We start from the raw sequence: 17389 nt of genomic DNA on the forward strand, positions 1-17389 counted from the left end.
GGGCAAGTGACTGCGTGTAAAAACATGGGAGCCAGAAGCAAATGACTGGGCACGTATGCAAAATACGTGTATTTATAAATGCATGAAATTTAACCCCAGAAAAACCTATAAGCAAAATTCAAAAACTCACTAAATTGTGTTACAATATGTTACTTATGACAGCAAATATCTTCAGAACTATAGCCTAATGTAGTTAAATTGTCAGTGATTAAACTAGTACAAATATCTGTTAAAGTTGGTGAAGGCAAGTTGATAGGACATAAAACATGGCTGCTGTACACCAATGAAAATGACAGCATTTCATTTCAGTCACACACTGACATTCCTTATGTAAACATTCCTTATATTATCTCCATCAAGTGGACAAACTTGGAATTTGTTTTCTGCATCTTGAATGACACAATAATGTAATCTACACTTAAATTCTAGAATTAAGTGAAAAATACAATTGTACCTTACATAATTGAAGCAAGCCATGACCACTGACTTTGAATACATACTTCAAATGACAAGAAATGAAAACCGCAAATGTATAATACATTGGATTGAAATTGAAAATAACTCATTTAATAACACATGCAATTAAACTACAAATGCCTGCTCAAATCTGAAACCTACTGATACAGCATGGAAGCCGTAAAAGTTGCATGCAACTTCTATTTTGTATTATTATTCTGCGGTTATATTCAAAAGCCTATAAAAACCAAACCGCTTGACATAAAGTTATGAAACTTAATACAGCGATAGATGGCTATTTAGAGATATGCCATATGCAATATGGAGGCCATATGTCACATGTTATGGTGGCCATACTGGTTTAAGTGACAAGTTTTGGACAATCTACAAAAATCTTCTTCTACGAAACCTGTTAAGGTACAAAGCTTCAGTTGAAGCAACCCTCGATTCCAGTGAATCAGGCACTCCAATCAGCGCTTCTCGGCAAAAGTGGAGACTTTCAGCAGGAGACAAGCTCAGGAAGGAAAGTCACAGACACAAAGCCAGTTTGTTTCTCTTCAGTTTATTGAGAGTTTCACACAGCCTTTTATACATTTACAAGCAGTATTTCACAGGAGTTTCAGGGCAGACCCGAACCTGGATGATATTTTCATGGCATATGTCCTGGGGTAGTTCCGAGACATGGGAAACAATATTTCATAAGGTTTTCCTTGTAATTAGTCCAGACATGGAGGCGCTGATATCAAGGACACAGTACACACTGTACTGAGAAAAACATGTTGTTATAGATAGTTTCGGTTCCCTACCCAAAGAACGGCCACGGTAGCAGAAATTGTTTTCATCTGCCATGCAGATAAGTCTGAGCAGAGAAAACATAATGCGCACAAATTTTAACTAGTAACTTACTGAAAAGTTTCCTATATTTTCTAACAGTTATACCGTGGGTATATACAATACATAGGGGGCAATTTTACCCCAACAGTTGCCCTCTTTAATGAAACATGAACATGTTACATTAATTCCATAAAATTGTGAAAAGTTCTGATCAAGAGGGCTTGCTTTGTGATTAACATGTCTTTTTATATCTAATGGTTGAAACAGGAGTTGCTTCTAACTGGAGTGAGGTTGTTAGTGGAGTTCCACAGGGATCAGTACTAGGGCCTTTGCTTTTTCTAATCTATATTAATGATCTGGACTCTGGGATAGTTAGCAAGCTTGTCAAATTTGCAGATGATACTAAAATAGGTGGCTCAGCAGATACAATCTTGGCAGCACAGGCTATTCAGAGGGACTTAGATAATATTCAGTTGTGGGCCAACACCTAGCCGATGAAATTTGATGTAGACAAGTACAAGGTATTACATGCAGGTAACAAAAATGTCCACTATAATTACACTATGGGAGGAATAGAATGCATGAGAAAAGACCTAGGAGTCTACATGGACTCCTAACTTTCTCCATCCAAACAATGTAGGGAAGCAATAAAAAAGGCAAACAGAATGTTAGGGTATATTGTCAAAAGTGTAGAATTTAAAACAAGGGAAGTAATGTTAAGACTGTACAATGCACTAGTTAGACCTCATCTGGAATACTGTGTACAGTTCTGGTCACCACCCTTCAAGGAAGATATGACTGCTCTAGAGGCAGTTCAGAGGACAGCATCCAGACTTATTCCAGGTCTGAAGGGTATGTCCTACTCGGAGAGACTGAGGGAACTGAACTGTTTCACCCTGGAACAGAGGAGACTATGTGGGGACTTGATCCAAGTCTTCAAAATCATGAAAGGCATCGACCACATCAAACCAGAGGAGCTTTTCCAGATCAGCAGGGACACAGACACTTGGGGACACAAATGGAAATTGGGCTTCATGGAATTCAAAATGGAAAACAGGAGACACTTCTTCACACAGAGAGTAGTCACAATCTGGAAAAAACTCACTAGCAATGTGGTAGAAGCTGAAAATTTGAGTACATTTAAAGTCAGACTGGACAGGATCCTTGGATCAGTTATTAATGGACACCAAACAAGCACAATGGGTTGAATGGCCTCCTCTCATTTGTAAACTTTCTTATGTTCTAATGTCTCTATTAGCACTGTTGGTTATGTAGGCATTTATTTTTTTATCTAGTGGAATCCTGTTGGGTGTTGTCTTAGTTTGTGTGTTGGCTTTGGACTGTCCTCACAACTGCTGCATTCATCTTCACTCATCATTCCTGGATTATTCCCCAAGACCATTGCAATGCTCTCAATTTTTCCAATCAATCTCATCAACCTTCATTGCTGTTTTCACTGGACATCTGCTGGGTGAGCTCACTCCATTCTGTTGACATTGGTTTGTTTTTCCAGGATCATTTTCGTCAACACTTGGACATTGCTAATTTATTTTGTTACTTTGCAGCACAGTTCATTTCACTTTTATTTTGTTACTTTTCCTCAGCCTGATTGCAATTGTAACTACATTGTGTAATAAAATTAGGCCAGTAATCACTCCATTTGGAGGACAGTATGACTGCTTAACAGTCGTGCAGGCTGATCGTTACACCCTGACCCCACTGTTTTCCCACAAGTGGCTCCACCCCTTGATGAAATGAGAAGACCTGCTTCCTGGTGTAGAGGCAGAGAGGAGTGAAGAGCAGAATAAATCAAATTAACAGTTTATGGACTTGGATTACAGATTTTTATATTGTGCTTGCAAACTAATGGCTTTGTTTGATTTCTTAGTTGTTGTTTATTGAAGGATTTGTTCAAATGTTATTGGTAGATTCCATGTTTTTTTTGTTTGTTTTTTTCTCTCTTTGGGTCTAGTTCTTTTGATGCAATAGTATACTGTATACAATAAATCACCACTTCATTCAGAGCCTTTGTGAACACGTTTCCTAGAATGTGTTTGGCACACGCACAGGCACACACTAAAAAGTTACACAGTTGTTGGTTATAAAGCCTTTACTGAAAGGAAAAAACACACTATACATGGGTGTTACACTGACTACACACAATAAGAGGAGAGATATTGTACAGAGCATTTGGAGAACTTTAAAAATAGAAATGTAAAACCTATAATTAAGACTGCACCTAATATACACATGGCTTATGGTGGAAAATCTACATTACAGGCAAGAGGGCCAGTGTGTCTGTGGGCAGACTGAGAGACCACTTTCTCCAGTCACTAGTAGAGAGGCACAGACTGTCACATCCACTGGTGTGACCTGGTTTGGAGCGAGTCCCACTGCCCACAGATACTGCAGCTCTCTCAAACAACACCATTAAGAGCTAACTGGAAAGAACAACAATTCAGTATGCCTACACTATGTGTTCTCCACACCTTTTTAGCTTTTTGTGTGGTTCAATAATATATATTTTATTCCCTTTATCAAGAAATGAGAAAAACACTAAAAAATAATAAGATACATTTTTACAAAAAGTGCAGACTATTTCTTCTTCTTCAGCTACTGAGACATTCAATATGTGAATATCTGCATTCCTGATAACTTCTGCCATAGTGACTGCTACTCTCTTCACTGTGTTGAGCTGCAACAGGATTGTTTGTGTGTTTATATCAGTATACATCCAAGCTGCTCCAAATGGGTGCACACACACTCACACAGGCTCACATTCTCAGAAGTGTCTCGTGTGTGTGCTCTTTAATGTCCATAGCACACAGCCTGGTACGGGCAGGGAGCTGGGGTCCTACAGTCTCAGACTCAGATGGGTCCATTGCAGGACTAGACATCTAAGCCATCATTCTCACCCAGTGGAGACAGAGAGAGATGGGGGCTGTGCAATGTGCACATTGTGCTGCAGTGAATACATTGTACTTATGTTAACATTAAACTTTACTGTGTAGTAAACGCTGAACAGCACAATGTGCACACTGTTCTACACAGTGAACTGTAAACCATATACTGCACACTTAGCAGCATTGTGCCACATCTCCCCCATTCTATATGTGCTGTTCACACAGGTTAATAGGAGCCACCATACCCAGTCCACCCACAGAGAGGGAGAGGAAGAGGGAGAAATGGACAGACAGAGAGAGAGAGAGAGAGAGAGAGAGAGACGGATATATAGAGGGAAATGGAGAGAGAGGGTGGTGTAGGGAGGTTCTATGATGATCAGGTTACACACAGCTCTGAGGCCCAAGGGGGTGACTTACTGTCATAGGGCACACTGCCCAAGGGCATATCCCTCACCCTAACCACACTCTTGGGACTCCCCTCCACCTCTCCCCCCTCCTCCTCAACCACATCCCTCTCTAGTCTCTCATCTCCCCCCTCTGCCACCCCTGTTCGGCCAAGCCAGCCTGGAGCCTCCAACCCAGGCTGCACCAAGAATGGCTGCTCCATAACCTTCAGAACACGCTGCACCTGAGAGAGAGAAAGAAGATGAGAGACAAATATGCAGACATTAGCAGTCAATTAAAGTCAGGCAAATATATAGACAGAGACAGACAGATGCTCAAAGCTTGCTGGCCCACAACTTGCTCAGTACCTTTTTTTTTTTTTTTTTTGGAGAGGGAGTGTACACTGGCAAGCTGTGGCAGCCGCTTCTCCTCTAGTGTTTTTGACATTTGTATTAGCCTTATTAATTACATGAATTACAATTATCTAACAGGACTATCTGAATTAGTTTACTTTTAATACTTTTACATAGTTTTCTGTGCATCGGGATTGTTTTTTTGAATTGTTTGACTTTCTCCTTCCGGCGGAACTCACTTGTTTGATACCTACCAGGAATACTAAGAACTGTCTGGATTTTACTTCCGTCTGCAGCTTATTTTACCTAGCTTCCTTTCTGGGATACCTACACAGCTTCCTCCCCCTGTTCCCTGTGGATTTTACTTTAACTCTAATTTCGTCTCTTAGGAACTGGAGGTCTGTTTCCCCTATGGACTCCACCCGTTTGCCTTTTGCCAGGTAGGGCAAGAGCTGTGCCTATTCAATCTCCATCTTGTGGTTTGTTTACAACAATAGCTGTCTTTTTATTTTGATCGCATACGTCTCTCTGCATTTTTACCATTTTATTAAGTGTTGTGGATTTTAACTAACTGGATTTAAACTACCTGTCAGCATATTTGTATGTTGTGGATTTATTGGTAATGTGGATTGTTTTACTACTATTGTCCTGGCCTCCCTGCGGTGGGGGCTTGCCTTCCCTTCAGACTATTTACTGGGCTGCCCCTGAAAATACATGTATAGCAAGTAATTGAACTGTAAAATTCACTCATTTATGGCAAATGCTCATCCTCATAACAAATACATAAAGAAATATTATGATCTAACAGTCCACTTAGAGGCCTAAAAAGAGCATGTTAGGACTACAAGGATGCTGTCTTTCTCAGGCTAAATCTGTTTATTTCTCCAATCTCATCAATAAGTGCGAAGGTAAATCAAGAACTGAAGCAGTATGCATCCATTGGAAATTTCAAATCCACCCCATCTCTGTCAACCAAGGCGTGCCTCAAGGTTGTTTATTATTTACATGTGACATGGTCTTAACTTCCACTGCTATACAGATTGCACACAAATCGATATACACATCAGTCCCACTTCTCAACTCCCTCCATCCTATCTGATAAACCAGGATATCAAACACTGGATGACATCTAACTTACTTAAACTAAACAGCAATAAAACTGAGGTAATGTTGGTGGCTCCCAAGGCCCTTCTTAAGAAAGTTGGTAACCTTGTGATGTCCATTGATGGCTGTTCTATCTGCCCATCATCAGAAACCTGCAGGTCATCCTGGACCCCATTCTTTCATTTGAGCCCCACAACAAGTCCATCACTAAGTCTGCCTTTTTCACCTTTGTAACATTGCCCAACTAAGACCATCTTTGACGAATCCGGTAGTGGAAAACCTTATACATGCTTGATATCATGCCTCAACTACTGTAATAGTGTCTGGAAAAGCCCTGGATAGGCTCCAGTATGTCCAGAACGCTGCCAGGGTCCTTACTTGCACTAAACCTACGCTACTGGTTTTAGTTCCAACCAAGCTCTCAATTACTCTTTCAAAAAACAAGGAGCAAGGGTCTACAATTTTAGAAAAGCAAACCTTGAGGATATGAGGCAGCACTTAGAAGAGTTAGACTGGAGCACACTGGATACAGATTCAGTTGAAAATGGATGGTTATATTTTAAGAATATACTATTTGAGGCTCAGGAGAAATTTGTACCAAAACTTAGCAAATTGAGGACCAAAAAACACTGGCCAAAATGGTTTAAGAGAAGTATGCGAAAAAATATCAACAGAAAGAAAATGTTGTATAGCGCATGCAAAAGGGATAGAGATGAAACAAAATACAAATAATATGTTGAACTGCAAAGAGATCTTAAGAAAGGGATCAGGAAAGCAAAGAGGGGAAAGAAACATAGCTCTTGGAGCTAAAACTAATGCAAAGAGCTTTTTTCAATACTACAACAGCAAGAGGTCAATATAGGAGGAAGTGAAACAGGTAAAGTGCAAAAATTGAAGTATCCTGGAAAACGAACAAGATGTGGCAAATGTTCTAAATCACTTAAATTATTTATAGGCCGCTAACTCAAATATTCCAAATGACACTAGGAGTCTACGTGGACTCCTCACTGTCTCCATCCAAAAAATTTAGGGAAGGAATGAAAAAGGCAAACAGAATGTTAGGGTATATTGTAAAAAGTATAGAATTTAAAACAAGGGAAGTAATGTTAAGACTGTACAATGCACTAGTTAGACTTCATCTGGAATTCTGTGTACAGTCCTGGGCATCACACTTAAATAAAGATATCAATGCTCTAGAGGCAGTTCAGAGGAGAGCAACCAGACTTATTCCAGGTTTGAAGGGAATGTCCTACTCTGAGAGACTGAGGGAACTGAACCTTTTCACCCTGGAACAGAGGCGACTATGTGGGGACTTGATTCAAGTATTCAAAATCATGAAAGGCATCGACCACATCAAACCAGAGGAGCTTTTCCAGATCAGCAGGGACATGCACACCAGGGACACAAATGGGAATTGGTCTTCAAGGCATTCAAAACGGAAAACAGGAGACACTTCTTCACACACAGCGTTGTCACCATCTGGAACAAACTCCCCAGTGATGTGGTTGAACTGACAATTTGGGAACATTTAAAATCAGACTGGATAGAATCCTTGGATCACTCAGTTATTAATGGACACCAAATGAGCACGATGGGTCGAATGGCCTCCTCTTTTTTTGTAAACTTTCTTATGTTCTTCTTATTCTTTATTTCTTAGCAGATGCCCTTGTTCAGGGCGACTTACAAAACATAAGAGCATTATAAAAGTGCAATACCGTCTAGAATTACAGATCAATTACTTAATTGAAACCTTAATTGAACTAATACTTTTCTAAATCAGAGCCTTTTAATATTTTTTAACGGTAGGGGTTTTAAGTTAAGTATAAACTTGTATAAGGAAATTAGGCTATAATCTTCTTAATGTCAAATGTAATCAAATTACTTCAATTAAGGGTTCAATTAAGTAATTGAGAGCTCTGTTGGAACAAAGAACTGCAGGATAGGTGGTACTCCAGGACAGGAGCTTGCCATATATATAGCCCTTTGTTCCCTTACCTCTTTGCAAAGTATTGTCTGCCTTTTAGCTGCACTACCAAGTCTTAGTTTTGTTCTGCCTTCCTGTGTTTTGACCCTTAGCTATTCTCTCGCTTCCTGCCTTTCGGATTTCCCTATTCTAGTCTGTACGCCTGATCGATTGACCTCCTGCTTGTGACCCCTACTACGATTACTGTTTTGTTCAAAAGAACCTAAAGATTAATCCAGTATATTATTTGATGTTCTATCAAACACGGAGAAGTTCAGATCCAATTATGTAAAATACTTGTGTATTAGTACACTGTAAACAGAGTTTTCCATCTTGGCGTTTTCATCTCTGAAAGCACTGAGGTCTTGTCAGAAATTTAAATACAATAAATGACATATCAGCTCTGCATAAATATTCAAATGTATATGAATATGTATATATATATTTATTTGAATGGAATATGTAACATGTTGTTGTATAGTTCTGTCTGTCTGTCGCTCTCCCCCTGCACACCCACTTTTCTGGTTCCACCTGTAAAACACGTGGAACAACTCTTCCCTCCCCCTGCACAGCCACCTTTCTCTTTGTCTGGTTCCACGTGCAAAACACGTTGAACCACTCTTTCCCCCAAAGTACTTTGCGCATCCCAGAATGCTTTGCAGAGGAAAAAATGTCATCACCCCTGCTGCCTGGTAACCCTACACTCCAAAGGAGGAAGAGGAAGTAGAGAATCGAGAGCTGAGGCAATCCACATGCACATCCGGGACACTGCCTCAGTTAATTGGACATTATTCACCTTTTGGTTACAACTGTATAAAATACAAAACCAGGAAGAGAACTGTAAAAGCTGTTTGAACAGGAGGTCGCTCTGTTTTTCTTCTGGGCTGGCCTGAATAAAACACTTCTTCTCAGGGTTCATACAGCTTTTCAAAAGTAAAATTCAAGCACTTTTTAAGTACTTTCAAGGTGCATGGTCAAAGCTTTTCCAGCACCTCGCAGCCTTGGTAAACTAAACCTTCTCATCTAAAATGCACACTGCACTGCACTGCACTGAACTAAGCACATGAAATTATAATTTCACCACAATATTATATGTTATGATGCTGTAACACTAAAACATTTTCATGAGAGCCTTCATATGCACTTGGTAGTGTGTTGTTACATGGCTTAAATCAGGTTAATATTAAATCAATATAAATCTTGCAATCAGTCACAATTAGTGAACGCCAATACACAGTAACTTCAGTTTGAATTAAAGCTTTAGTGACAATTGTTTTAAACATGCAAAACATAAAAAACTACATCAATACTTTTCTTTATTGATCTTCCATGTACATTCAATGAGCAAATGTAAAATAGAACAAAGTTCTACGAGTAATCCATGTATATTCAGTATGCTCACTTACTGTCAAAACATCATGATGTTTATTCTCTTCAGAACAACCAAGTATAAGTTTCTATATCCTTAACCTAGTAAATGAGTAAACGGTGTCATTATGTTATGGAATCTCCCTCAAATATAAATACTTTGCATTAGTAACTGCTGGTGTCTGCTTTTTTATTTTTTTAAATTGAATTACACATTATAATAATTGAATACGTAAACAAAACCATCAACATGTCCACATACCGGATATATATATATAGTAAATACCTGTACTGGACACATTTATTTTAGAAACGTTTTAGTTTGTTTTTGCCTTGTGCCAGTGCTGAATGACACTCCTCCCCTATGAAAGTATCAGCATTTCTCGTTTTGTTGCGGTTGTTCTACCGGTATGCTTATTGCTTTGCAAGTCTGAAAAAGCATATTCTATCGATCTATTTTTCTAGTAATTTAATTCTAATTTAATCAATGTTTATTGGCTGTATTTCATGTACAATGATCAATTGAATACACATATGCAAGTTATTATTCTGTCTCTTGGTTGCGGTTGTGCTTGCTGTGTATATCTGAAAAATAAAGGCTTATTCTGTCGTATTCTAGTACATTTGTTTATTTTGTCTAATTTACATTGATTATTTAAATACACAAGCACAATTATTATATTATATATTTGTAGAAAACATACACCATTTTTAAGTCTTAATACACAAAGAAAAGTTAAGCAACTTAAGAAAAAGTCTAAACTCACTCTCGACAGCGCGGGGGCACACACATGACGCTGATATGCAGATACATGGATGTGCACAGAAAGAGGAATTGTCAGCATACCATCAAACACGTGCCTACAGTGGCCATTAACATCTAGAAACTATGGACAATTCCCTGTCATTTACCTTTGGCATAAGTCCACAGCACAGACTCTCCCATAGTGAAAACTTGAATCTTTTTCTTGTAAACCTTACAATGCTGTCCGCAAAAGTGGACCTTGTTTTAACCATAGTTTATATTCAATTTTATCAAGCCACCTCTCTTTAAACGGCAGCATTGCGGCACATTTGCCTCACTGGGCACTGATGCGCGCTGTCTCAGCGGCTCACACTTGCAGTGCATCAAACACACCGGCACATCAAACAGGAGTCGCATTGGCCGCGGCATAAAGCAATCAACTGGCTCTCCAACCACTGTAGTTATACCCCGAAGTTAATTAATTTAATCAGATTGCCGATTTATTATGATAGTGATTAGCAAATTAAATAATAATAATATATATATGTGAGGAAAAAAAGTACTTGATCCCCTGCTGATTTTGTACGTTTGCCCACTGACAAAGAAATGATCAGCCTATAATTTTAATGGTAGGTGTATTTTAACAGTGAGAGACAACAAAAAAATACAAAAAAAAAAACGCATTTCAAAAAAGTTATAAATTAATTTGCATGTTAATGAGGGAAATAAGTATTTGATCCCCTATCAATCAGCAAGATTTCTGGCTCCCAGGTGTCTTTTATACAGGTAATGAGCTGAGATTAGGAGCACTGTCTTAAAAAAGAGTGCTCCTAATCTCAGCTCGTTACCTGTATAAAAGACACCTGTCCACAGAAGCAATCAATCAATCAGATTCCAAACGCTCCACCATGGCCAAGACCAAAGATCTGTCCAAGGATGTCAGGGACAAGATTGTAGACCTACACAAGGCTGGAATGGGCTACAAGACCATCGCCAAGCAGCTTGGTGAGAAGATGACAACAGTTGGTGTGATTATTCGCAAATGGAAGAAACACAAAATAACTGTCAGTCTCCCTCGGTCTGGGGCTCCATGCAAGATCTCACCTTGTGGAGTTTCAATGATCATGTGAACGGTGAGGAATCAGCCCAGAACTACACGGGAGGATCTTGTTAATGATCTCAAGGCAGCTGGGACCATAGTCACCAAGAAAACAATTGGTAACACACTACGCCGTGAAGGACTGAAATCCTGCAGCGCCCGCAAGGTCCCCCTACTCAAGAAAGCATATGTACAGGCCCGTCTGAAGTTTGCCAATGAACATCTGAATGATTCAGAGGAGAACTGGGTAGAAGTGTTGTGGTCAGATGAGACCAAAAATCGAGCTCTTTGGCATCAACTTAACTCGCCGTGTTTGGAGGAGGAGGAATGACCCCAAGAACACCATCCTCACCGTCAAATATGGAGGTGGAAACATTATGCTTTGGGGGTGTTTTTCTGCTAAGGGGACAGGACAACTGCACCGCATCAAAGGGACGATGGATGGGGCCATGTACCATCAAATCTTGGGTGAGAACCTCCTTCCCTCAGCCAGGGCTTTGAAAATGGGTCGTGGATGGGTATTCCAGCATGACAATGACCCAAAACACACAGCCAAGAAAACAAAGGAGTGGCTCAAGAAGCAGCACATTAAGGTCCTGGAGTAGCCAGTCTCCAGACCTTAATCCCATAGAAAATCTGTGGAGGGAGCTGAAGGTTCGAGTTGCCAAACATCAGCCTCGAAGCCTTAATGACTTGGAGAGGATCTGCAAAGAGGAGTGGGACAAAATCCCTCCTGAGATGTGTGCAAACCTGGTGGCCAACTACAAGAAATGTCTGACCTCTGTGATTGCCAACAAGGGTTTTGCCACCAAGTACTAAGTCGAAGGGGTCAAATACTTATTTCCCTCATTAACATGCAAATCAATGTATAACTTTTTTGAAGTGTGTGCGTCTCTCACTGTTAAAATACACCTACCATTAAAATTATAGACTTATTTCTTTGTCTGTGGGCAAACGTACAAAATCAGCAGGGGATCAAATACTTTTTTCCTCTCACTGTATATATGTATATATGTATATATATATATATATATGTATATATGTATATATATATATATATATATGTATATATGTATGTATATATATATATATATATGTATATATATATATGTATATATATATATGTATATATATATATATAATGCCATTTTCGTCAATTTAAGAGGGTTTCTTCAATCTCTACAGGTGTGTGTTGATTCTACCAAAACATGGATGGTCTTGTTTTGATCAGTAGACTGTCCGTTCCAGAATGTGTCATAATTGTCAATATTTTCTGAGGTATAAATGTATGTGGGGGGTATAAAAACCACATCAGAGAATGGTTCACATTGTTTGAAAGCAGAGAGTCTCAGCTGGGATACCAAACACATGGCAAACACAACAGTGAAGTGTATACATGGGATTAAAGAGAAGTACTTGGAGGGGTTTGTCAGCTCCAATTGTTTATTTGTTCCAAGCCTTAATTTCAGAGTACATTGAGACATTAAACTGCATAAATTTAAATAAAAACTGGAAAAATGTAGGTGTTCTAAAATTTTTGACCAGTAGTGTGTGAGACAATGTGTGTGCATATACACATATATACAGTATTTGTCATTTAGCAGACACTCTTATCCAGGGCAACTTACATTTGTACCCATTTACACAGCTGGGCATTTTACTAGAGCAGCCTTGCTCAAAGATACAACAGCACTGCTCCACTTGTGTCGGAGGTTGAAAGCAGATGGCCAGCAGATTACTGCTGAATTGATGCGCCTCGTGTCTGCTGACCTCCACAAGTCCTTCCTTGATGGACTCGACCGGGATTTGACCCACCTTGATGGCTTTTTGTAAGCTTTAAAGTGGTTTTGAGACTTCTACTTATCCCATGCCCCCCATACCCACTGAATCCCTGATTTTCATTATATAGGGTAAGTGAGTTTTGAATTCTGAGGTTATGCACATTAGTTATTCAATATTTTATTATATCTTTCAGGCCACTGACTCGAGGAGGCAGTTGTAAAAGGAATGGATGTTGGTGTACTGATCGTCACAGAAGAAGGGGAGCAGGCAGCCCTACCTAAGAACGCTGTGGATGTTGCTGTGATATTGGAGGAGCACATTGTTTTGGGTGAACTGCGGGATGTACCAAACGCCTTTGCTGTGCTGATGGGTCTACTTTACAGCCTCAACATTGATTATCCTAAGGGACTGAAATATACCTTTGAGGACATTCAGAAGGACATTGAGGGAGGCACCTGCTCTGCTCGGGCTCATGGACTGCAAAACAGATTGCTTCAGCGCACAATGTAGAGATGTTCTGAACAACTCAAAGGCAGCCGGCCTGTTATCCCCCTAGCTGCAATAGGCAAGGACTTGCCTACACACAGGGGCCAGTGCTATTTGTCACACAAAAAATCTTGATAGACTTGTTGCATTCAATGTTAGAGAAATATCCTTAAATATCCTGCAAAATTACACTACAGAACTTTAAACAATTAAATTTTTTAAGCAGCGTGGTGGATCTTTCAATGTCAGATGCTGCTTTAAAGAAGCAGCTTTTGTTTTTCAAAGTAAGGAATAGCATTTTAAGCCTTGATTGTTAATTGTGACTTTATTGATATTAGCTTGTTCAATGCATTGTTAGTAATATGCTGCTGTTGCTGCTAAGGTTCCTCCTTAAAATTTACTGACTGTAATGATGCACTGACCTATTTTACTTAGACCTGCTATGCAAATTTTAATTGTCGGCTGTACTATAAGGTTGAAACTACAAAACACAGTGACTGTGTTGGTAGTACAACACACTTGGAGAAATATAATTACCAAAATATATAGCAAAAACCAGTGACAGGGTCATGGGCGGCCAAGGCTCATTGATGCACGTGGGGAGCGAAGGCTGACCCGTGTGGTCCGATCCAACAGACGAGCCACTGTAACTCAAATTGCTGAAAAAGTTAATGCTGGTTCTGAATGCTGTCAGAATACACAGTGCATCGCAGTTTGTTGTGTATGGGGCTGCATAGCCGCAGACCAGTCAGTGTGCCCATGCTGACCCCTGTCCACTGCCGAAAGCGCCTACAATGGGCACATGAGCATCAGAACTGGACCACGGAGCAATGGAGGAAGGTGGCCTGGTCTGATGAATCATGAGTTCAAGATGTTGACTTGGCCTCCAAATTCCCCAGATCTCAATCCAAATCGAGCATCTGTGGGATGTGCTTGACGAACAAGTCCGATCCATGGAGGCCCCACCTCGCAACTTACAGGACTTAAAGGATCTGCTGCTAATGTCTTGGTGCCAGATACCACAGCACACCTTCAGACATCTAGTGGGGTCCATGCCTCAATGGGTCAGGGCTGTTTTGGCAGCAAAAGGGGGACCTACACAATATTAGGCAGGTGGTCATAATGTTATGGCTGATCGGTGTATATATAGATGTACATATATACATACACACACACAGCGCTCTGGAAAAAATTTAGACCACTCCAAGTTCAGAAGTCAATGTTAAGTGGTCCCTTCATTTTTTCCAGAGCTCTCTATCTATCTATATACACTGGCAGAGCCAGAGGGGTGTCCGGGGTGGCACATACAGAAGAAGAGAATATTTCCACAGCTCCACAAGCTCTTTTTGCGATTGGCGAAGTAAGTTTTAAGGTTTACCAATCGGGTTTAGGTTTCCTGAACAACTTTTGACAGTTGAGTCACTGTGTAAGTTAACGTTGGCTCCAATCAGATAATCGAGAGAGAGAGAGATCAGTTCCCAATTTACCCTAACATTAGGTTTACATCTGTGCTAATACACGCATATACAGTACAGCGTCGTAACTTACAGTATACAAATCTTTAGCTAATGTGCGGTAACTAGTAGGCTACAGCTGTCAGTGTTCAGCAAATTAACATTTACCAATTTGAAATCCATTAACCTCAGTTAGATTCTTGTAGTAAAAGATTACCACAATTTGCAGCCCATTTGCCATCGTAAAAGAAATTATAGCAAGTTAAGTTACTTACTGCAGAGTAGGGCAGGCCATGATTGTTGCGTTTACTGTTTAACTATATATTGTTCTGCTACACTATTCGTTACGTTCTCCTGCCGAGTTCTACATTCCACCCGATAGGTTGTAGTATACTTTATACAATTTACATAATCACATACTGTACTCTCTTGTGGAACAGAGACAAGAGAGATAAAGAAAAGAAAGTGCTGCCATATTGAACTGGCTCTGAGATTAAAGAAAGTAAATTGCAACCTGCTCGCTCTCGTATTTTATTTACACCATCGCTCACTACAAATTGGCAACGAGGATGGGATAACTCACCTACTGTTCTACAGATTTATATACATATTTTGAAGATGGCTGTTAATGTACCTTGTCCTGCACCGTTCCTGCCATGCCCCGGGACTCCTGCGGTACAGTTCCAAACGTGGTTGCGAATGTTCGACAATTATCTCCTTGTCATTGCCGCTTCACATGAGGATTGGCTGGAGGCTAGAAAGAGAGCACTACTTCTTCATTGCCTTGGAACTGAGGGTCTGCGGATTTTCTACTCTCTTCCAGATACAGGTGATACCTATAATTCTGCTGTAGCTGCGCTGAAAGCCCACTTTATGCCGATGACTAACGTCATAGTGGAGCGCCATTCATTCTGAAAACGGGTTCAAGGCCCACATGAGACTGTAATACTGTCAATACATAACTGGCAGTATGTACTGTCAATACATACTGTCAATACATAACTGCTTTGCAAGAATTAGCGTCTACATGTGACTTTGGTACAAGAAGTGATGACATGATACGAGATCAATTAAATCGAGCATGTATCAAGTATCATAAGAGAGAGAGACTGTTATTGGAGTCTAATCTTATGCTACACACAGCAATTACTATTGCTACACAGATCGAGTCCGCTGCTGCGCAAGCAAAATCGATGAGCAGCGATAAGGCTAGTTTACCGGTACATGCCATACAAAAGCAACCAAGAGGGTTATGGCACCGGAATAAATCAGCGCCCCACCCATCTGCTAAAACTAATCCAGCGTCACAGGCTGCTCGCACATGTTACCAATGCGGATCTGATAGTCACCTAGCAAACGCACAGTCATGCCCCGCTTTCAAAACTGTGCCGAAACCGCAATAAAAAGGGCCATTTCGCCCGAGTGTGTCGTTCTGCTCCCACCCACCCCATACGAGAGGTTGAGGTTCCAGAACATGACCGTAATTTAAAATCAGTCCTCCACCATCTAAAAGAAGCAGGTCTACTCCTGAATGAGGACAAGTGCTGCTTCAATCGTTCAAGTCTCCGCTTTCTTGGTCATGTTGTTTCTGCAAATGGCATCCTGCCTGATAAAGAGCACATTAACGCTGTGCTCAATACCCCAGCGCCTAAAGATGCTGCTGCCCTATGTTCGTTTTTGGGCTTACTCTCCTGGTACTCGAAATTCGTCCCTAACAGAGCCAATGGGAGCATGCATTAGACAAGAAAAGGACTTTAAATGGACATTTGAGGCACAGCAAAGCTTTGAGAAATTCAAAACACTACTTGTCAGTAGTGCTGCCCTTACTCCTTTTGACCCAGCCCTACCTACACGTGCGTCTACGGATGCTTCTGATCATGGATTAGGTGCTGTGCTTACCCAGCTTCACCCGGATGGCACAGCACACACAGTGGCATTTGCATCCAGAACGCTCACTGCTGTGGAGCGCAAATAGGCTGTAGTGGAAAAAGAGGCACTAGGCTGTGTATGGGCAGTAGAAAGGTGGCGTACATACTTGTGGGGCCGTCGTTTCACCTTGCATATGGATCACCAGGCTCTCACAACGCTCCTAACCACAAAGGGCTTAGGTCGCGGTGGGATGCATGTAGTGTGCTGGTCTGCCAGACTCCTGTGCTTTGATTATGATGTGGTCTACTGCCCGGGCTCTGAAAACTACACCGTTGACTACCTCTCCCGTCTCCCTCTGCCTGTTCCCGAGGACCATGCACTTGATGTCAAGCCTGAACTTGTAGCACACATCACGGCTGCTCTCCCTGCACTGTCCAGCGCTGACTTCAAGACCGCTTCATCCTCCTGCAAAGAGCTGTCTTCTCTCCGTGATCAGATCACTCGGGGCTGGCCCGGCACCTACGTTTGTTTACTGTTGCGTTTACTGTTTAATTATATATTGTTCTGCTACACTATTCGTTACGTTCTC

At 40.7% G+C, this 17389-nt stretch overlaps 1 protein-coding gene across 1 annotated transcript in view; it reads right to left on the reverse strand.

The window, feature by feature from the left end:
- Nucleotides 1-1002: 1002 nt before the first annotated feature.
- Nucleotides 1003-17389, reverse strand: part of selenoo1 (selenoprotein O1) — a 60624-nt gene continuing 44237 nt past the window's right edge. Inside the window, exon 9 of the mRNA XM_066705497.1 lies at nt 1003-4821. Coding sequence (XP_066561594.1) covers nt 4561-4821 — 261 coding nt within the window. The 3' untranslated portion in view covers nt 1003-4560. The remainder of the gene's footprint in view (nt 4822-17389) is intronic.

Source organism: Amia ocellicauda, chromosome 5, assembly GCF_036373705.1.
Source record: "Amia ocellicauda isolate fAmiCal2 chromosome 5, fAmiCal2.hap1, whole genome shotgun sequence".
In the NCBI taxonomy this organism is placed as follows: Eukaryota; Metazoa; Chordata; class Actinopteri; order Amiiformes; family Amiidae; genus Amia; species Amia ocellicauda.